This window comes from Myiozetetes cayanensis, unplaced genomic scaffold (assembly GCF_022539395.1).
Source record: "Myiozetetes cayanensis isolate MyiCay16 unplaced genomic scaffold, myiCay2020 scf9, whole genome shotgun sequence".
NCBI classification, from domain to species: domain Eukaryota; kingdom Metazoa; phylum Chordata; class Aves; order Passeriformes; family Tyrannidae; genus Myiozetetes; species Myiozetetes cayanensis.
Window position 1 is genome coordinate 37,811,450 of NW_026088185.1, and position 22,554 is coordinate 37,834,003.

The following is a 22,554-nucleotide window of genomic DNA, read 5'->3' on the forward strand; positions in this document are numbered from 1 at the left end:
TGGAGGTGATGGCAAAGTGCAGCTTGGGGGAGACCCCAAAAAACAGGCAGAAAAGGGTATTTTTCTCCTCAGGATTGCTGTGAAGGTAAATTTTATTCTGAAGTGATCAGATTTCAACCAGCACATCGTGGCTAAGGGATGACACACCGTAAATGTCCCAAGGGAGATCATTGCTCCCTGCCCCCCTTGGCTGTGCAGCTCAACATTTATACAGTTTGGTAGAATTAAAACCTGCTGGTTTGGTTTTCTTCGGGTGCATTCATCTTTTTCCGGATTGTTTTTATCTGGTAAAGGGGTTAGGTGCTAAAAACCCTGAATTTCCACCCAATAACTGCAGTTTTAGGGCTTTATTTCCCCACTGAGGGAGGAAATGGGGCAGCAGAGCTGGTGGGGGTGAGGGCTGAGAGGGGACAGGACGGGGTGAGTTGGACCAGGGGCTGCAGCTGTCCCCAGGTGGAGTTTAGGGCTCAGTTTTCCAGAACATCTTAAAGGATTTATAAACATAAATGAGAATTCATCCTCAGGAAACCAAGAGGGAGAGAGACCAGTTCGTGTCCTCGCTGTAGTGGAAGTGATTTCTGAGAACCTTTAGCACAAATATTAATATCTAAGAGCGAATTATTTCAGATTTTACTGTTAATTGCTAGACAAAATTAAGCCTTTTCGGGATTTCCAACTACAAAAAGTGACAGTGGTAAGTGTTGTAAGTGAGAGGAAATGATGTGCCCTTGATCTGTCTATAAAAATGATAATTACAAGAAATTATATAATTATAGATACACATATATGTAATTATATATGTAACAAATTATAAAGATGATAAAGATTTGTAATAACAAATTTTTGAGTTTTATAGTTTGATAAATATAATTTTATAACTTTATATGTATAGCTTATGTATTTACATGTAGTTTCATAATTCCTCCTCCTCCACTTCCTACAGTGCACTTTGATCAACTCATTTAAAAAAGGACTAATTAATCCCTCATTTAATAAGATTCCCTCCATCCAGAGGAGCATCCTTGCTCGTAAAAATACAGAGGGAACGCCCAAATTAACTCATTTTTATCAAGATTTCCCTGTTTCAGGTTGTCTTTGCAGAGGCAGGTGTGGGTGTGTTGATCCCAAGCACCAGCTCACAGCTCACAACTGTGAGCACTGATTATTAAACTGGTTTGCAAAGGTGCAATTAACTGCCAAGCTGGTGTTAATTATGGATGAGAGTCATTTATATGGATCGTAAAATAATCCATTTAGAAGTGATGAATGCAGACGTGGAGGTATTTTCCTTTTTTGGGGATTTCTCAGAAATGTTTTTAATTAGGACTGAGGGCAGAGTTAAACTGCAGAAGGGAAACAACCCACATCTCATTTCCCTTAAAAACTGGGTTTATGTCTAATTCTGAGGTCTGTTTTAGGGTTTTAGGGAGCCAACCCCTGGATAAGCTCCGTGGGGCATCACTGAAGGTCAGCAAAATCCTGACTCCAACTCCTGTTTCAAACTGGGAAGGTTTTGCACAGGAAAATGGCAGGATCTGCCCTAAAATCCCCATCCAGGCAGTCTCAAAGCAGTGGGACTGGATGACACCCGTCTGGGGACTGTCTGTGTTAATTCAGGTCATAAATAATCAGTTTGATCATTTTATTTCTCATCAGCTCCTCCTGCTTCCTCTCACGGACTGGATCAGAAGAAGCCTGGAAAAGCTTCCAGGTGCTGAAATTAGGGAATAAATGGAAACAGACAAAATATCTCCAGAGGTAACAATTGCCCAGGGGACTTTAAATGGAAGGAAACACGAACTCCTGTGTGCTGGGTGGGAAACCTCACCTGGAATGTTCAGGAGTGAAGTCAGGCACATCCTGGAGGTTTGGATTTGTGAGCTCAAAAGCACAGGAAGGACATGGAGCTGCTGGAGAGAGTCCAGAGGAGGCCACAGAGATGCTGCCAGGGCTGGATCCCTCTGCTCTGGAGCCAGGCTGGGACAGCTGGGGGGGTCACCTGGAGAGCCTTTGACCAAGACTGTATTTTGAGTGATATTTTTACCATATTGGTCAAGACAAGGTTTTAGGGTATTTTTCACACTGAAAGTGGATAAGAGGCAGTACTGGACTATGACACCTAAACATGGGCCACGCTGGGGGCTGGCTGGGAGAGCTGGGGGACACCTCTGGCACCTGGGGACATGGTCAGTGGTGGCCTGGGCAGTGCTGGGGGATGGTTGGACTCCATGGTCTTGGGGGACTTTTCCAACCCAAATGATTCCATGATTTGCTGATTCTCCAGGGGCTGCAGCAAAGGCTGCCCCAGCTCTGCTGCTCCTGCATTATCCCTTTTCCAGCCAGGAGTGCCTGCCTTCCATGGCTGTGGAACTTGTGCTGGCCTCTGACACAGCCACTGCTGCTCCCTGCCAGAGCCAGGGCCCCAGGACAGGGAAATGTGAGAATCCCAGAATCCCTGAGGGTGGAAAAGCCCTCCCAGCCCATGGATCCCCCTGTGCCCCATCCCCACCTTGTCCCTAGCCCAGAGCACTGAGTGCCACGGCCAGGCCTGCCTTGGACACCTCCAGGGCTGGGCACTCCAAACCTCCCTGGGCAGCTGTGCCAGGGCCTGACCACCCTTTCCAGGAGAAATTCCTGCTGATGTCCCAGCTGAGCCCAGCCCATCCCTGGTCACCCTGAGGTGTCCTCAGGGAGCTGCTCAGGATGCAGAACGTGGTTCCTCAGCCCCGGGTCTGCCTTTGGGATCCATTTGCTCCTGAACTAATTTGATGATTCACAGTGGAATTTTCTGTTCTGCATCCCAGGAACATTCAGCATCTCCATGTGCATCTGAATTGGAAATCCCCACATGGATTTCCTGAGTGGCTTTGCATCCAAATCAGTCCCTCCTTGTGCTGCTGGGCACCATCCCCTCCTCCCACCCCAGGGGAAGGACTCCTGGAGTCAATGGCACAAGTGATTCCTGAGGAAAATCAATCAGCTCGTGGTTTGGGTGAGGAAAGAGTGTTCTGGGCTCTTCCTTCCTCACTCTGTCTTTAGTGAGAGCTGGGTTGGCTGAGAGGCAGCACGAAGGAACAGCGTCAGGGACATCAGAAGGAATTAGAGGTGAAGGCACAGTGAATTCCTGGGTGTTCCTACTTTTTGTCCTGTGGCTCCGGAGTCATGAGATGAGCAGGGACTTCCATCACTCCGGGGCTCCTGGCTGGGGGCACAGAACTCCCCTAGGACCTTCTGGGGCAGCGTGTTCTTGTCACCAAGAGCCTTCCCGTGGCAAAGGACATTTCCTCGTGTCCATCATTTCCCTTTCCACTCACACTATTCCCTCACCTCACCTCACCGCAGAACATGGACTCTGGGAACGCTCTTGTCTCCCCAAAAGCAATTACAGTGTTGATTTTAATGTCAGTAATTAGCAGGGAATGGCTCCCCTTGGACTGTTGTCGCTCTGCAACCATAATGAGATTAATAACATGGACTCTTTGCCCAATTGCAACCTGAAGATGGGAAAGAGGCAAGAGAGGCCTCTGGGAAATCCGGAGGGATGGAGGAAGGAGAAAGAGTGGGAAGGAAAAGGAGAGTGGAAGCTGGGGAGGATGGATGGCCTGTGAGCCAAGAGGGTTCTGGCACTGCTTAGCTGGAGTTTGGGATGAATTCCACCCAGAATTTCTTTTCATCGGGTGGGAAAAGTAACAAACATGGTTACTTTTGTGTTGCAGCAAGGAAAGTGAGGTAGGGAACAGGAGAGATGGAATGGGAATAGAAAATAGCAAAGTGACACTCATCTTGGGAGAACTAAATTCATTCTCCAAGAAAATAAAAAAATAGTGTGAGACAGAAATGCAGTGGCAGGAAAAATCCTCAGAACCCATTTCTGAGGAAGGTGAAGGGATAATGGTGAGAAAATGAGGTGTGGTTGGGTTTATTGCACAAGTGGAAGCCGACAATGCCAATTTTCTCTGTACATCCCTTGGCACAGGGTCATGGAGCCGATGGCCCGGGTGGGCACCAGCCCTGGAGCACCAGGAGGAGGAGCAGGTGAGGAGTGAAGGGCCTTGGAATCACAGTGAGCCTTCCCAGCATCACCTTCAGCCCAAATGGCTCTGTGATTCCATGGGTATTTACTGCAATTTTTGGACTGATTTTCCACTGCCCACCGGTCCCAGCCAGGCCTGAGCTTTGTGGCTGTGCTGCATGGAAGGATCTTGCTGCTGTTTCCTTGTTCTCATCTCGCTTGGGCTGCTCTCCAAAATCCTGCTCATGCCCTTCCCTTTTGAATGATGGATACAAGGACTGCCCCAGTGTCCCACTGGCACTCGAGTGCCAGGTACAGGGATAATGACACATTCCTGGACCTGCTTCTGCTCTGCTTTGGTTTGCAAATATCCACCAGGTGGGACTTTCCCACCACATCATTTTCATGGACTTCCTAGATAGATGGGATATTGGGAAGGAATTGCTGGCTGGGAGGGTGGGCAGGCCCTGGCACAGGTTGGGCAGAGAAGCTGTGGCTGCCCCTGGGTCACCCCTAAAGCCACCAATTTTAACTGCTTTAATGCTGGTTCCAGTGACCCCACGGAATAGCCAAGAAGTGGGAAATGAATAATAAAATAAAATAAAATAATAACATAGTAGGAAGGAGGGGGGGTGCCCAACCTCCTCTCACCCCTGGCCCCTCCCGGCCGGTTCTGCAGGAGCTGGAGCCCCGCCGCGGGATGGGGAAGGAGGGGCCGGGGGACGCTGCGGGGCGGGGCACGGGGCGGGGGCGGTGTGCGGAGCATCGCGGGGGGCGGTGTGCGGGGGTCCGTGTGCGGGGGCCGTGCGGGGCCAGGCCAGTGCGAGGTGGGCGGTGCGGGGGCAGCGCACCGGGGCCAGCGCGTTGCGGGGTGCGGAGGGCGGTGTGCGGGGCGGATCGAGGGGCAGTGCACGGTGGGCACTGCACGGTCGGTGGTGCGGAGGGCGGATCACAGGGCGGTGCGGGGAGGGTGCTGCGTCGCAGGGCGGGGGGGATCCGGGGGCGGTGCGGGAGGGCGTTGCGCTGCGGACCCGGGGAGGTGCGGGGGCAGTGCGGGGGCGGTGCGCTGCGGGGCCCGGGGGCAGTGCAGCGGGAGGCGGTGCAGGCGGGCGGTGCGGGGCGGTGCGGGGGCGGTGCGGGGGCGGTGCGCGCTGGGCCCAGGCTGCCGACGGGGCGCGGTGCCGGGGGGCGGTGCGCTGCGGGCGGGGCGGTGCGTGGGGCGGTGCGGGAGGGCGGTGCGGGCCGGTGCCGCTGCCGCGCGCTGCCGGCGGCTCGCGTGGAGTAGCGGCAGCGGCGGCGCCGAGCGGAGGCTCCGCAGGAGGGCCGGAGCCAGGCTGCAGGGAGCTCAGCGAGGCTTTGCAGGGTCGCAGGAGCATGTCGGCGCCACGGCTGAAGCTGAGGGACGACTACCAGGTGGTGAGCACCTCGGCCAGGCGGCGGGGCGGCTGCGGCAGGGCCGGTGCGCTGCGGCGCCGGGCCGGTGCGGGCGGTGCAGGCGGGGCGGTGCGGTGGGCAGTGCGCTGCAGGCTCCGCGGGCGGTGCAGCGGGCGGCGCGGTGGGCAGTGCGGAGGGCGGTGCGCGCGGGCCCGGGGCGGTGCGGTGGCAGTGCGCGGAGGCGCTGCGGTGGGCGGTGCGCTGGCGGGCGCTGCGGGTGGCGGTGCGACGGGCGGTGCGGTCGAGGGCGGTGCGGTGGGCGCGTGCGCTGCGGGCCAGGGCGGTGCGGTGCGGCAGTGCCAGCGCGGGCGGTGCGGTGGGCGGTGCGGCGGGGCAGTGCGGCAGGGCGGTGCGCCAGGCCCGGGGCGGTGCGGTGGGCAGGCAGCGCGGCGGTGCGGCTGCGGCCGGGCGGTGCGGGGCGGTGCGGAGCGGCGCTGTGCGCTGCGGGCCCGGGGCGGTGCGCGGGCGGTGGAGCGCTGCGTGCGGCCTGGGCAGTGCGGCACGCTGCCAGTGGCGGCGCATGCCGGCGGGCCGTGCGGCAGCTGCGTGGAGGCGGCTGCGCCACGTGCAGCGCGGCGCGTGGGCAGTGCGAGAGCTGCGGTGCGCTGAGCGACGCGCTGCGCCTGGGCGTGCGTCAGGCGCTGCCGTGTGCAGTGCGGTCATCGCTACCGTGGCCCGGTGCGGCGCCTGCAGCCGGTGCATCGCCACACACGCGGGGCGACCTCGACAGGCGTACGCACAGCTGCATCGGCGTGGCCAACGTGTACAACTTCCCCTCCGCCTTCCTCTTCTTCATCGAGACCGAGGCCACCATCGGCTACGGCTACCGCTACATCACCGACAAGTGCCCCGAGGGCATCATCCTCTTCCTCTTCCAGTCCATCCTGGGCTCCATCGTGGACGCCTTCCTCATCGGCTGCATGTTCATCAAGATGTCCCAGCCCAAGAAGAGGGCCGAGACGCTGATGTTCAGCGAGCACGCCGCCATCTCCATGCGGGACGGGAAGCTCACCCTCATGTTCCGCGTGGGAAACCTCCGCAACAGCCACATGGTCTCGGCGCAGATCCGCTGCAAGCTGCTCAAGGTGAGGGACGCGGCCCCGGGGCGCGCAGGGCAGGGCCGGGTTGGGTGTTAGGGAGAATTCCTTCCTGGGAAGGGCTGTCCTGCTCAGGGCAGCGGTGGAGTCCCCTCCCTGGAGGGATTTCAAAGCCCTGTGGATGTGGCATTTGGGGACGGGGGTCAGTGGTGGCTTTGGCAGTGCTGGGGCATGGTTGGACTTTGTGATCTTGGAGGGCTTTTCCAGCCTTAATGGTTCTGTGAGAGAGCTGTGGCCCCATGGCCCCACTGCTGGTCCCTCGGGGACATCCCACCACCCCATCCCACCACCCCCTCCATGTCCCAGAGCTACTCACCCTCCGACAGCAGAGCTTTGCCATCCCTCCCTCCTGCCAGGGCTGTCCCCTTGTCCCTGCGTCGGGAGCAACCTGGTCTAGTGGAAGGTGGCCCTGCCCAGGGCCAAGATTTGGAACGAGGTGATCTTAGATCATTTTTGGGTCCTTCTGCTGCTGCCCCAGCCTTCCCGGCTGTCCCAGCCTTCCTTCTGTGTTCCTGGAGCAGGGACCACCTCCGAGAGCCTCAGGCTGCGGGCTGAGCCACCAGGATTCTCAACTTCCTTGGAGATAATTCTTCTCTTCAGCCCGGGATTTAAATGCATATTTATAGATTCCTACAAAATGCTCCGTTTTCCCTGACAAGTAAATCCTCTGTAGCTCAGATTCCTGGGTGAGCCGGTGAGGAGAAAGCTCTCTGCCTCGCGGGCATAACCCGGAGCTTTTGGGCAGCCCCGAGCCCAGCCAGGCAGAACTTTTTATTTCTGCGGTGCGTGAACTGCAGGCAGAGCTCAGTGCCAGGGCTGGACGTGGAGAACCCCGCCGGTGGCCCTGGGAAAATGGAGTGTTTGTTGGAGCCCCGCTCCGGCGGCCGCGGATCCAAAAGATCCACGGGGGAGAGGGAGGCAGGATGGAGGGGGTGGAAGGGGCCGGCTCGGGTGACGTTTGAGGCAGGCAGAGCATCCCGCAGGGTGCCCTGGCCCTCAGGTGGGTGCTGTGCAGGGAATGGGGGTGCCCTACCCTCGGGATGGGTGCTGGGTAGGGAATGTGGGTATCCTGCCCTCAGGTGGGTGCTGTGCAGGGAATGGGGGTGCCATTGGGAAGGGTGTCCTGCAGGGAATGAGGGTGCTCTGCCCTCGGGATGGGTGCTGGATAGGGAATCTGGGTATCCTGCCCTCGGGATGGGTGCTGGATAGGGAATGTGGGTATCCTGCCCTCGGGATGGGTGCTGTGCAGGGAATGTGGGTGCTCCCCCCGGGATGTGGGTGCTTTGTAGGGAATGTGAGTGCTCTCCCCGGGAGGTGGGTGCCGTGCAGGGAATGTGGGTGCTCCCCCCGGGATGTGGGTGCCGTGCAGGGTCCCCCTGCCCTGGGTGATCCCTCGTGGAGGTTCCCCAGCTTCGTCCCCTCTCCCCTGGCGGCTCCCCCCGGGCAGAAGCTCATCCCCCATCCGAGGCTCCTGAAGTTGTCCTGCTTTTCCCCAAATCCACGTTTCCCATGGGATTTGGCAGCCAGGATGTCTCAGTGTTGGGGGTTGCAGAACCCACCCCAGAGCCCCTAAATCCTGGGAGAGCTCCTAAAGAACCCCCAAAACAGCCCTGTGATAGTGTTAACACTATGAAATATCACATATAAAGATGTATAAATCTATAGAAAATAAAATTGCAGCATAATGTCATTTGTTTATATAATATAAAAGCATATGTTTAATCTATATTTAATAATATTGACGTTTTACACCACATGTTTAACAACATTCAATAATTCATGTGTAAATATGAGTTATGTAATATATAAATATAATAAGGAGCATCCAGCAGTGCCCTTTGCTGTCGAGCTGAGGGGCTCTCCCTAAATATAATTTAACTCTTACATAGAGAGCCACTTGATATATAATATTATATATATAATAGAACTGTAACAGCTCTCTGAGAGCTTTAAAGCATTTCAAAATATTAAGGAGCAAGATATTAAGGATATTTCAAGATACTAAAGAGCAAAAATGAGTCATGTCCGTTATAGCATTTGAAAATGACCCTTTTTTTGTGTGACTTGAAGTGCCTTGGGGGGAATTTTAAAAGTTGGTGCTTAAAACTTAGTGTGGCTCCAAAAAAATTCCCTGGAGATTAAATGTTAGTGAGCAGGTTCTGGGTCTGGGAGCGTCCCTGGGCAGCTGGGAATGGGGAGGGAGAAGGGAATAAAGGGTAAAATGGGGCTTTTCCAGGGATACAGGTGGAGCTGGCTCTGCAGATTCCCTATAAAATATCCCTACATGGAGCTTTCCTTGGCAGGGAGGGGGGGGAGCAGTGCTTGGCCAGCCTTCCTGGGGGAAAAACCAGAAAAGGAACAAAAAAAGGGAAATAAAAGGAAAATAAAGAGAGAAAAAAGGGAAATGGGGAAAAAGGGGAGAAGGGAAAACAAAAGGGAGAAAGGGGAAAAAAATAAAAGAGGAAAATAAAAAGAGAAAGGAAAATGGGGGAAGGGAAAATAAAAGGAAAATAAAAAGAAAAAAGGAAAATAGAAGGGAAATAAGGAAAAAGGCAAGAAAGGGAGAAAGGGGAAAATACAAAGAAAAAAGAAAAAATAAAAAAGGGACAATAGAAAGGGAAAATGGGGAAGGAAAAAATAAAAGGGAAAATAAAAAAGAGAAAATAAGAGGAAAATAAGTAAAAAAAGGGGGAAAAGGGAAAATGGAAAGAAAAAAAAATGGGAGAAAAAAGAGGAAACAAAAGGCAAATAGAAGGAACAAAAAGCGAGGGGGAAGGAAAAAAAAATCCAAACCCCAAGGATTGCAGCAGGGAGAACAATCCAGCCCCTCTTCCCAGGTCTTGCCAGGCCTGGACACGGTTCCCAGCTGGCAGGGAACAGGGATGGGGATAATTCCTGGCTCAGTGTTCCTGTCTTGGTTCCCAGCTCAGCTGTGCAGGTGTTGCACGCCCGGGTGCTCTCAGATATCCTTCTGAAATGCCTTTTTTTTTCCCCCACAGGAGGTTCTTTTCCTTGCAAAACTGTGTGAAATGGGAAATCCCTGTGCACTCTGTTTAATATTTCTTTATTTTTCCTGGTGAGCTCAAACCACACCAGAGAGAAACCAAACCCAGAGCCTCAACAGTAACAAATCAGTGCACAGCCCTGTTTGCTGTAACATTAATGGCAAACTGTTAATTTTTTAATAGATTTTTAGGATTGTAAAGAGCTCAAATGGCCCTCAGAATTCCTAAGCTTTCCTCCCTCATTTCTTGGGGCAAAGGAGTCACTCAAGGTCTTTTCTTTGACAAATTGTGGGCTAGAATAGCACAATAGTCCCTATAGGAATTCCTCCAATAGTCCCTATAGGAATTCCTCCAGCCAGGCTGGGCTTGGACACTTCCTGGGATTCAGGGGAGGTGTAAAACAATACTTGACTGATCTGTATTTTAACTTCCTAACTCCATCTCAAATCCCTGGGAGTGTGTGACATCCCAGCTGGGTCGTGGAACTCCTGATTTCCCTGCAGGGTCAGGGATGGTGCCCTGGGAATCTAATCTGGGGTTAGATGGGATATTAGGAGGGGTTTGTCCATGCAGAGGGTGGTCAGGCACTGGAAGAGCTGCCCAGGGCAGGAGTACAGTCCCCAGCCCTGGAGGGATGTAAAATCCATGGGGATGTGGCACTTTGGAACAGGGGGCAGTGCTGGGGGATGGTTGGATCTGATGCTCTCGGAGGCTTTTCCAGCCTGGAAGAATCTGTGATTCCAGGATTTCCTTCCCCCCTCTGGAGCTCATCCTGTTTTCCTGGATTGTGCTGAGTCCCTCAAGCCCCACGTTGTCTTTAACCCTCCTTTTCCATCACTGTTTCACCTCTTAAGATCCTGGAATCCTGGAATGGTTTGGGTGGGAAGGGACCTTAAATCCTATCCATTCCACCCCCTGCCATGTCAGGGACACCTTCCACTGGCCCAGGATGCTCCAAGCCCCGTCCAACCTGGCCTTGGACACTCCCAGGGATCCAGGGGCAGTGCTGGGTGGACAGTCCTGGGTGTCCCCAGTGTCACCCACAGCATCCCAGCCCCTCTCCCTGTGCCTGTGCCAGTGTTCTCCAGCTGTCCATGGGAGCAGTTCCCTCCCTGGAGCTGCTCCTTGCTCAGCTCACAGGAGTTTTTTGCTGCTTTTCCTGTGGGATTTTTGCCTTTTTAATTGAAAACTTCCCCGTGGGGAGGGAACAGGCCCAGCCCTGCAGGTGGGGCTTTGTGCAGGTGTGCCCTGGGCTCCTTTAGGGCTGTGTGAGCTGGGATGGGATCAGGGGGCAGGGCTGGGAAATCTGCACTTTCACACCCAAAAATGGGAGTCCAAACTTGAGCAAGACACCCCATTGCTTGTTTGGGGGTTGATCTGCTCCCAGCCCAGCACCACTCAGGGGGAGGTTTAGAAATAGAACCCAGGTCCCAGGCGAGGCTCCTGCTCCTGTTTGCTCTGTCTGATGCCTTTAGATATTAAAAAATCCCGTTTAAGTCGGTGGAATTGCTCATTGTGGGAATGTTCCCCTCAGCTCCAGATGTGGGGAAGGATGGAAAGGCATCCCAGGCAGTGATTTAATGCTGGGTTTGGCTCTGCACAACAACCCCAGCAGTTCCTAAAGCTCTTTTTTTTTTTTTTTTAAATCTGAATGGAAATAATGGGAAATTCTGTAATAAAAGTAATGACCAGGATGGGCTGTAATGTTCTGTTCCTGCCTATTCATAACTCAGGGAGAAGGAATAAAAGCTGGAGAGGGGGTGTTTGAGCAGGGCTCCTTATGGATTAGGGATGCCAAGTGTAGCACTGCGAGCTGGCATTGGAGGCTTCAGCTCTAGGTGGCATTTTATGGCTTTGTTATGTGGCTGTTAATGATGGGACACTGTGGGTGGCACAGTGACACCAGGGACACCCAGAACTGTCCAGCCAGCACTGCCCCATCCCTGGAAGTGCCCAAGGCCAGGTTGGATGGGGTTTGGAGCAGGCTGGGCTGGTGGAAGGTGGCCCTGCCCGTGACAGGGGGTGGCACTGGGTGGGCTTTAAGGTCCCCTCCATTCCTGTGGGTGGCCAGTGGTTTTCCAGGGCTCCCATGTCGATGATGTGTGATGGCAGTAAAATATGTGTAGGAAATAATTCCTCCCTCCTCTGCCAGTGCTGGGCTCCCTGCTCTGGCATGGCCTGGTGGCTGGAGCAGGGTTTGCCTGCTGAGATGGGTGGTGCAGAGCAGATGATGTGGGGTATGGGGTGTGGGGTGTGGGGTGCTGCAGGGGTGTCCTGGTGATGGTCATTCCAGCAGTGATCCCAGAATCCCAGACTGGTTTGGGTTGGAAGGGACCTTAAAGCCCACCCAGTGCCACCCCCACTGTGGGCAGGAACACCTTCCACTGGCCCAGGTTGCTCCAGCCTGGCCTTGGACGCTTCCAGGGATGTCCCCAAGCCCTCTGGGCACTCTGTTCCATGCCCAGCCTGCTCCTGACCTCCTGCCCTGTCTGTCTCTCCCTGCCCAGTCCCGGCAGACCCCGGAGGGTGAATTCCTGCCGCTGGATCAGCTGGAGCTGGACGTGGGCTTCAGCACCGGGGCTGACCAGCTCTTCCTGGTGTCCCCCCTGACCATCTGCCACGTGATAGACTCCAAGAGCCCGTTCTATGACCTGTCCCAGCGCAGCATGCAGACCGAGCAGTTCGAGATCGTCGTCATCCTCGAGGGCATCGTGGAGACCACGGGTGAGTGTGGGCTGGGAGACCGGGGCTGCAGGGGCAGGAGCTGCCTGCCTGGGACAGCAGCTGGCAGACCACGGGAATGACAAGCTGGGGGATCCTCCCAGCACGCGGTGGGGCCCTTGGGATGGGCCCGTGCAGGGTTGAGGGTTGGGCTCCGTGACACTCGTGGGTCCTTCCAGCTCAGCGTGTTCTGGGGTTGTGTGAAGTTAAAGCAGGAAAATCCCCCAGGCCCTCATGGACACCACCTGCTCTTTTAAAGAAGTTCAAGGGATGATTGGATTTTACCCAGAGTGGCACTCCAGAAGGAGGTTTTATTTCGTGGTTTTCCCAAAGCAATACTCTAACAGTGTCCCAAGTGAAGAGGAGCCAGCCTGTCCCACATTCAGAGGGTGAAAAAATGCCATTTGTTTGTCACCTCAGCACTGACACTGCTGAAAGAGCTGAGCTGATTGTTCCAATTACTGAAAGACTCCAATCCCACATTTGTGTGGCAAGTCACTGCCATTGGCATCCCTCTTGGAATATGCATGTTCAGTTGTGCAATAAATGGTGGAATATGAGAAACTATGGTTAGAAATGGAATAAAATGTGCAGCCAGCGATCACACACCCATCAGAATAACAGAGTAACAGGTGAACATCACACCTGACTCTGAGCTGTGTCCTGTGTGGTTCATGGACACCTGATCTTTGAAGACTGATTTTGCAGATAATTAATTCTATTTGTTAGATTATCTGGGCCAAATTTGCTATGCATGGATGAGTTGGTGTATCAGGCTCCTACAGGGTCTACTAACGAGAAAATAGGGTCCAAAATTTCCTTAATCCTGTTTCTTCAAACAAAGACGAAGTTTGGAGTAGTTCAGTGTAGCTCAGGAGTTTGAAGGGCAGCCAAAGTTGTGTCTCCCTCCCAGCTGTGGCTGTTGGAGGGATTTTGGCAGTGTGTGTGTTACCAGGCTGGTGGGTTTTGGTTCTCCCAGGATGTTCTGGTGCTGTGCTGATGCTGGGGCGGGGTTGGGAACGTGGGATGTGATGCTCCTGCAGCCAACGAGTCCATACCTTCATTTCCCAGCCTGCTTTCAGCCCCAGGGAATGTTCAGAATATCTTGGATCATTTTTTAGTCCATATGTTGGTGTTCCAGTGTTTCCATCCTGTTTTCCTTGCACATCCCAGAGCCTCAGGCTGCAGCCCAGCCTGGTCCCAGGGAAGCTGGGACAGCACAGGGGAATCCTCTGTGCTCTCCCATCCTGATATTTCCATAAAAACTTTCATATTTCCGTAAAAATTCCTAGATAGTTCCACAAAAATTCCCTGATATTTCCATAAACCCCCCCCTGCTGGGATGGAAGCTTTGCAGGGCTCACCTGCAGCCCAGAACACGCACCTGGCTTGTTTTTATTCTTCGCAGAATTGTTTTTCCAGCAAAATAATCGAAGAGAAGTTGTTTTGTAAATAACTCTTCGAATTTTAAAACAAAGTGGTGTGTTTGGGTTTGTTTCTGTAAATGTTTTAGACCTGGAAATTACACAGAGAAATGAAGAAAAAAAAAGGCAAAAAGAGGGATTTTCTGGGTCTTTAAAGCCTAATTCGTATAAGCTGCGAATTTGGTGACCTAGTTTTGTGAGATGAGCTGAATATTGGGCAAAATAGAGCAAAATGTGCTCTATCTTGATAAAACATGAAGGGATGAAAGGGTTTTAAAGTTAGAAAAAAGTCTTCCAGTGGGAGAAAATGAGGGAGGAGGAGAGGACAGGGCTGGAGGAGGACCGGGGATGGCAGGAGGGGGTCAGTGTGAGGGTGATGGAGAGGAGGGGAAAATCCTTCCTCCACGGCTCTGCCTTTCAGGGATGGTTCCAGCAGCCCCTTGTGCTGAGCCTGGCTTGGGTGTGGAAAAGAAGGACCTGAGGGAAGGGACAATCTCATCTGAGGATGCTGGGTTTTTTTTAAAGAGAGGAGATGTGGACACTTCAGCAGGGTTAAAAACCTGCAGGAGGGCAGGAGCCACCTCTGCCCTGGAGCTCTCCCAGCACATTCCTCATTTCACCTCCTGTCATCCACCATAAAGCCAAGACATCTGGCAGGGCAGAGGTTTTGGCTCTGGGCACAGCCAGTAATCCCTGTGCAATCCCTGTCTGTAAATGCAGGGTGTGCATCAGGAGCAGTGGGAAGGAAACACTTCCCATGGATCCCGTCCCTGGACACCTCTGCCAAGGGAAGGAGGGCTTTAACTCGGAGTTGTCTGTGAGGTTCATGCTGGCAGTGTGACCCCTGGGGCTGGGCTGAAGGTCCAGACACACCAGCCTCAGCACTGAGGGCATTTTTAAGAGGTCAGAGCCCCCAGGATTCTTCTCTTCATGGAACAACCAGAGCAGGGATTTGGGGAGGCTCAGCTGGGCTGTCCCATCCAGACCGTGCTCTTGCTGGGAGAGGCTGGACCAGATCACCCTTGAGGCCCCTTCCAACCTGGTGATGATGATTCCAGCCTGTGATTATTAGGAATATGATCCACAACTTGCAGCTGGCTCTGGGGGAGGCTTTGGAGGGGGAGCTGCTGGGGGCTGTGGCTGTGTGTCCCTGTGCTGGCTGTCCCCTGTCCCCTGTCCCCTGTCCCCTGTCTGTGGTGGCAGTGGTGCCACACGAGCCTCCAATCTCTGCTGGCGTGGAAGGAACAGAAATAACTTGCAGTTGTTTGGGAACCAGGCAGCTATTTTTGGGTTGGTGTGAGAACAAGGCTTGTTTGGGTTTTTTTTTTTACCTTGGAAAGTCAGTGAGTAGGTCGTGCATCTGGGAGGGCTTTTGTGGTGAGTTCTGGTGGGTGTGGCTGGGGGAGAGTGCTGGGGGCACCCCTGGGTCCCACCAGGGACTGCCCCGAGGGAGCAGGAGGGTCCTGTGGGGAGTAGGTTGGAGGAGGATTCGATGAAGTGTGGTTGGTTTGCAGCTGAACTGAAGTTCCAGCTGGCAGTGTTTGAGGTGGGGACTGATGGGAACAGGGTGGGAGAAGAGTTTGGGGGGTCCATTTGAGCCCAGAAGGGCCAGACTGAGGCCAAAGCCAAGGCTGAGCAGAGAGCAAGGCTGAGCTGTGTGGGGTGCTGTGCTGCAGCACCAGCCCAGCTGGTTCCTCAGGAGATGCTCCTGCTGCCTCCCAGCCCTCCCAGCTCCCCACAGAAGTCCCTTCCTGCTGCTGCTGTCCCAGCCCTCGCTGTGCTGCCTCAAACTCTGAGTTCTGAGGTGCAGTCACAACGTTCTGCTGGTCCTCCTGGGAGCAGATTGAGTTAGACTGGGAGTGAAACCTGGGCAGGTTTCAGAGCAGCCCCTGGAGGGTGAGTCTGCTCCAAGCCCTGCTCCTACCGGGGGTTTCTCTCGCATCCCAGGAGGAAACCAGATGTTCAGTGCAGAGGGAAGAACTTTTACCTTTCAGCCTGCAAAGCTGCCTTTGGGCTGGTTTTCAGTCCCCTCACATCAGTTACTGCAGGAAAAAATCCTCATCATTTTGTGTCATTGAGTTGGATTGAAATTGTGTTGGATTTTGGGACTCAGAGTGAGATGATCCTCGAGGACCCTTCTGACCCAGACTGTTCTGTGATTCTGTGCAGTGCTGCTTATGAAACCATCTTTTGTGTTTAGAGCTGGACTCAGCTCTAATGTTTCCCTGGAATATTAATTAATTCCACTTGGATCTGCCTTCCCAAGCAGGGAATGTTGCTGAGCAGAGCAGCACTTTTAGGAGGAGTTTTCCCCAGTGGATGTGCCCCTTGGCTCCTGTGCCACCACTCCTGGCTTGCCAGCCAGGCAGAGGGGCTGATAAATCATGGAATCACAGAATCCCAGGATGAAGCATCCCAGTAACTTTCCCATTTTCCATGTTGTTCTCATTCCAGTCCTCCACTATCTCCAGGCTGCAAGTCCCTCACAAATCACAACAAGGATTAGAAGGTGTTGAGTGTTTCTCCCTCTGTGTATTTACAATAAACAGGGATTTAGGAGCCAAATGTCATTGGTTTGGGCCATGTCTGTCTTTTCATCTGGACTTGGAGCCTCTTGCTTTGTTCCAGCAGGTGCTTGTGGAGGTTTTTTCCCCCTCTTTCTTTCCTGCTTTAATCCGTTGACTTTTGATCTGCGACACCGCCGAGGGGTTTAGGGAATTAGTAAATACACACAATAAATTTTGTTTTGACTGTCTGCAGAGGCAGTAAAGATTTTTTTGGAGCTGTCTAATGAGTTGTTTAAGCAGGATCTTCTCGCTTATAAATCCCACTTGGCTGATTAAAATCACCATTTCCAATGCCTTCTCTCATTAAACCATATAAAAATGATTTCTCATAGATGCCTCCCAACTTGATTAAGTTAATTTACTGCCTCATCACTGAAATTTTAATTTCTGGATATATAAACATTTCTTTATGCTTTCCTTACCCTCCTTAATTACAGGTTTTAGGTTGTTTGGATAACAGGACGTGGAAAGTGGGGAGCAGAGCCAGCACATCCCTGGAGGGAGGGAGGGAACCTGGGGCTTCTGACCCTCCTGACCTCCCTGGAGCATCAGGGCTGAGCTGGGCAAAGCCAGGCTCTCCTTCCCTTCCCTTCCTAGGGGGACTTGGCCCTTTCCAACCAGCTCTTTCTTTTAGCAAAATATCTCAGCAGACAGATTTTTTGTGAGGTCACAGGAGGGGTCACAGCCAAGGATGACTGAGGGGGCTCCTGACTCCTTGTGACAGGACAAGGGGGATGGGTTTGAACTAAAAGAGGGAAGATTTAGGTTGGATATCAGGAGAAATTCCTGTCTCTGAGGGTGGGCAGGCCCTGGCACAGGGTGCCCAGAGAAGCTGTGGCTGCCCCTGGATCCCTGGAAGTGTCCAAGGCCAGGTTGGACGGGGCTTGGAGCAACCTGGGCTGGTGGAAGGTGTCCCTGCCCGTGGCAGGGGGTGGGACTGGATGGGCTTTAAGGTGTCCCTTCCAACCCAAAGCAGTCTGGGAATGCTGCAGGATGCTCAGTGCTGGCTCTGGCGTTGGGTTTGTTCCCATTTTTTGGAGCATTTCCCAGCTGAGATGTTCCAGTGGCTTTTCAGAACCCAAAGATGGTTGTGATTCACAAGGGTAATTGCTGATCATTTGGGATTTATTTTCTGATAGTCCTTCAACCCCTCCATTATTCTGATAACATGTAATTTTGAAGGACAGAGTGTTTATTTTCCAAACCTGTTGTCCTCATCTCACATTACTGTGATGGGGAACGTGAAGCTCCCTTGTCAAACCTTCCTGGTGGTGCAACAAGTTCTGACCTTCCCCCTGGATTCTCCTTCTGGCCTTTCCCTCTGGATGTGTTTAGGATTACACAGCCCTTTGCAATTCCTGTATTATCCTGTGACTTATCAGGAGGCCTCTAAAATTGCTAAAAAATGAACACTGAATAAGAACCTGGAGTGTACAAAACCTGGCAGGAATGGGATGTGCATCCCTTCTCCAGACTCATTAAATGCTACTTTGGAAACCTTTTAACATCGTTTTCTGATTAAAGAAATCAAACAGCCTGCCAGGCTTTTTAATTAAATAAATAGAGGTGGCATCAAAGGCTTATTCCACTGGTTTTACTTCTAAAAACATGAGTAATTTGAATGATGGAACCGTGGGTCTCCACAGGAAGGTTTCCCTCAGCAACAGATACAGGGGGGTGATGTCAGAACTCAACAACGTGAGGGAACAAAGAGCTGTGACACAGATCTGAGAACTAACAGGGTTTAGATCACTTCTACAACCATTTCAAAGTGTTCTTCTTGTGTGTCATTCTCAGGGTTGCTTTGCTTTGAAGAAACCTCAATACAGATGTTCAGCTTTAAATGTGGAGCGTAAAATATCGTAGAATTATGGAATAGTTTGGGTTGGGAGGGACCTTCAAAGGTCAATATACTTATTCTGGTTTTGTCTTGCCATTCACATCCTGGGGGTTTTATTGCACAAATGTGGGCAAAGGGTGGAAGAGGGAAAGCACTCTGGATGGAGGTGGTGGAGGAACTCAGTGGTGTGCAAATGCTGCATCACTTGAGAGCTGGTGGGCTGTCCACCTTCATTCTCTCCTTCCCCCACTGTCTTCCAGCAGGTTTTGTGACCAGGTCTTGGTGTTCCTGAGGAATCATCCACCTCACTGTGTGGCCAGGGCAGAAATTTGGGTAGGGAGGTGGGGTGAGGAGCTCCCAGAGCAGAGCTGCCTCTTGTGCCGGGGCTGCTCCCCCAGGGATGGCTTGCCTTGGGTCACCCTGGGGTCCTCTGCTGGCATGGGAATGGCAGGAATCTGGGGGGAGCAGGGATTTGGAGTGGGGAGTCCCCTGTGGTGTTTGGTGAGGGAGTCCTTGTGTTCTGCCTTGGTGGGACTGGGGTGGTTCAATCCGTGGCTGAATTTCCTGGGGTCCGTCTTTCCGAACCGCTCCTCTGCCAAATCCACAGACTGACCAAAGCCTGAGGGTGGAGGGGACTTTTGGAGCTCCAGCAGGGCCACCTAGACCTGGTTGGCCGGGAGCACCTCTGGGTGCTGAGCCATCGGTCAGGGGGAGGTGCCAGGAAAAGAACAATGCGGCAATTTCACGTCGCGAAAGCGGCTTTTCTCTATCCTTATTTATTTATATTTTTCATTTTTTTTTAGGCATAACCTAAACATGGTAAAATAGCAGTTAGAAGTCCCACGCCTTGGCAGTTCAGCAGCTCTTTTTTCCAGCGCTGCTGTTACATAAAATCCCTCAGTGGAAAAACCGATACGGGCTGGGGGTGAGGGCAGAGCCGTTTGGCACAGCCAGAGGGGACGGGCTGGGACCTTCACCTGCTGCCCCTCTGCCCTCCTGCAGCTGCTGCTCAGGGGCAGCACAGCCAGGATCAGCTCGGCCAGAAAAGGGGGAAAGCATTTCTAATGCCAAGGAATCGTGATCATGGAATGAGTTGGGCTGGAAGGGACCTTAAAGCCCACCCAGTGCCACCCCCTGCCATGGGCAGGGACACCTTCCACCAGCCCAGGGTGCTCCAAGCCCTGTCCAGCCTGGCCTTGGACACTCCCAGGGATCCAGGGGCAGCCACAGCTTCTCTGGGCAGCCTGGGCCAGTTCCTTGCCTGTTGTTTTTTTCTGCTGATAAGCATAAATTGGAGATCTTCATTTTTCCTTGTCCTCTCACCATCACTGCCTCTCTGCTGAGCTGGATAAATGATTTAGGGATTTTTCAGGATATTTCTGGGAAGGAAAACCACTGTCTGCAATGGCCCCAGTGCTGGAGACAGGGCAGTGATGTTGGACAAGACCTGCTCAAGCTCTCTGGGTTGTGCCAGAATCTGAGTTTGAGCCACCAGGAACCCGAGGGACATTTTATTTCCCAGGTGTGGAAGTGGGGCTTGGAACATCCTAAACAAACAGGTCCTGCAGAATATCTTGAACCAAGAATGAAAATACTCATCTGTTGGTGGCTGATTTGGGCTTAATTCAGGAAGCATTTTAATTGCTGGTGCAATCTGAGGGATGAGTTTTGCACGTCCTTAAATATTTCAGCTCCCAGCGGGTTCCTCACACCCTCCCTCACCTGGAGGGTGGCCAGAAAATGGCCAGGAGAGGGTTGGGTTGGGTATTAGGGAAAATTCCTTCATGGGAAGGGCTGTCCAGCCCAGGGCAGGGGTGGAGTCCCCGTCCCTGGAGGGATTTCAGAGCCCTGTGGATGTGTCAGTGGTGGCCTGGGCAGTGCTGGGGGATGGTTGGACTCGATGGTCTTGGAGGGCTTTTCCAGCTGAACCATTCCATGATCCTATGGAGACCAGGCTGGGGTTTCCAGCAAGGCTGTAGCTTTAAATGGCACTAAATGGGGGATAAATGGAAAACCTTCCATTTTCTGTTAGTGCAGCAGATAAATTCCTGCTTCCAAGAGCTGCACTTTTATCCATTTCCTGATACTTTGCATATCTCTCATTTTTCCCTCCAGTTTTTTAATTTTATTGTAAAATTCACTTCAACCCCCCTGAATCCCTGCAGCAGCCCAGCTCTCTCCCCTCAGCAGCCCCGTCCCTCTGCCTGGGAAGGAAATTAAGCCCATTTGACCTGATTTGCTCTGACAAATCCATTTTGGCCCTTGCTTCAACCCTGCTCTCTTCAACCCTGGCTGATGAAAATTGTTTTCTTGCTTTGTGCAGTGGTTTTTTTGGGGATGTGGAGCGAAGCTGATGGGGTGTAATGACCTGTCCCCTTCCTCTTCCTCCTCACTGGAGCATCCCTGGATCCACCAGCTGCTCCATGTGATGGGTGTTGGCCCTTTCTGAGGCAGCAGGGCAGTGATGGGGGGGGAAGATCAGCAAATATTTTTAATATCAAGGGTCAGAAATTGAAGTTGGAAATGCTGGTAATTCCTGGGAAGGGCTTGCAGCTGGTGAGCTGCAAGTGAAGCCCTTCTGGCTTGACTTCAGTTTGTAATTCAGGATTAATTAACACTGCACTGATGAAAACAAGGGGTTAGAGCAGTTTGTACTTTGTTCCTTTCTTCCACATGATCAGAAATGTTCGTTGTCTTCAAAATTAAAAAATTCCTTGTACCTTTTCATTACTTGGAAATTCTGGGCAGTCAGTTTTCAGTTTTCAGGTGGGTTTTTTTGCTCTTCAGTCTCATTTGTCACAAACCCAAAGGTTTTTACTCTTTTGCCTGAGAATTTGTCTGGGAAGACACCAAATGCTCATCCTGAGCTGGAGCATAAAGCATTCCATGAGAAATGTCCCTGATCAGGGCAGGGGGTCGGAAAAAGATGAGCTTTAAGGACCCTTCCAACCCAAACCATTCCGGAATTTTATGATACTCTGTGCATGCATCTCAATTTCTGCTTTAGGTACAGAGAGACAGGTTGTTTGGTGGGAAATTGGGTGGCCAGCAGCTGGAAATTGTTTCATTCTGGGGAAAAAAAATTGGAAATAAGCAGCTGCACTTCACCCTTTGGAAATTCAGACTAAATCCTCCCAGTGTGGGTCTGTAAATGAAACAGCAAAAAGGGAATGTGGCTTTCCTGGTGGGAAGGGTGGAGGGAGGACTCTCTGGGATGAGGGAGGAGGGGATGGAGGGCAGCAGGAACAATGCTGAACAAGGGCAGAAGGCAGGAACAATGGAATTACAGCCATTAAGCTCAGGGAAGATGAGGAATGACCTGCTGAGTCTGTCTCTTGGAGGGCTGGGTTTTATTAATCATGGGCTTGTCTCCACTGGAGATCTCCAGCCTGGCCCAGCCCTTGGCTCGTGGCTGCTGGGGGGGAGAGAGCTGGGGGATGATGGAGCTGATCTCCAGGGCCCCTTCCAACCCAACCCAGCCTGCTTTGTTCATTGTTTTGGAGCCTGAGCCATTATTTTTATGTAGCAGCCCATTCCCACTCCTTATTTAAGACACTGGATCACCTGGAAATCCAGCCTTTCCCTGGACACTTCCCCCCAGTGAGTTATTGCTGGTGCTGTCAATTCTGTCAGCAGCCAACTGATCCCTCCGTGGTGTTATTTATTTTCTGTCTAAATTCAGCAGGGCACCTGCCTCTGGCAGATGTGCTGGCTCCTTCAAACCTGCCAGAAATGCCCAGCTGTCTTTTCCATGGATACCTGTTCCTTGTCCTGGATACCTTTGTGCTCACTGTTCTTTATTTCCAGCACTCTACATTGGGGGGGGGGGGGTTGGTAAATGGCTCCCAGCTCCCAAAATCCAGCCTGGAGGCCGTTCCCTCTCCTCCTGTCCCTGTTCCCTGGGAGCAGAGCCTGACCCCCCCGGCTCCCCCCTCCTGTCAGGGATTGCAGAGCCAGAAGGTCCCCCCTGAGCCTCCTTTTCTCCAGGCTGAGCCCCCCCAGCTCCCTCAGCCCCTCCTGCTGCTCCAGCCCCTTCTGACACTTGGCAGCTCAGCTGGCACTAACTGGGGGCTCAGGGTTTTATGGGTGACACAAAATAGTGGTGGTTTCTGTTGAAAGCCTTGTTATGTGTCTGCTGTTGTTTCTTTGGGGGTTTTTTTTTGAGGTGAGATTCAAGCTGAAGAAAAGAGCTGCTTTAGCTCTTTGTGTGTTACACAACCAAACCTCCACTTAGTGCTCCTTCTAACGAACTAAATGATGGTAAAATCCTCTGGCAGGAGAAGGGGAAGAAGTCGTGGGTAAAACGCTGCGACGTTTCGGGAGAGTCATCCAAAATGTCATGAGGAATTCTGGATTTTATGGAGGAGAAGCTGTGCTTGGGCTGCAAACAGCCTGGAGGCTCCTCCAGCTCGGGAGGCTGTAACACCCTCCCCGTGGGGGCTCATCCTCCTGCC

General features: G+C 52.6%; 1 protein-coding gene across 1 annotated transcript in view; it reads left to right on the plus strand.

Annotated features, from left to right (window-relative positions):
- Positions 1–5,386: 5,386 nt before the first annotated feature.
- The window catches only part of KCNJ3 (potassium inwardly rectifying channel subfamily J member 3), a 37,757-nt gene continuing 20,589 nt past the window's right edge, over positions 5,387–22,554 (plus strand). The window contains exons 1-4 of the mRNA XM_050340519.1: positions 5,387–5,492; positions 5,557–5,769; positions 5,828–6,531; positions 12,056–12,272. Coding sequence (XP_050196476.1) covers positions 5,387–5,492; positions 5,557–5,769; positions 5,828–6,531; positions 12,056–12,272 — 1,240 coding nt within the window. The remainder of the gene's footprint in view (positions 5,493–5,556; positions 5,770–5,827; positions 6,532–12,055; positions 12,273–22,554) is intronic.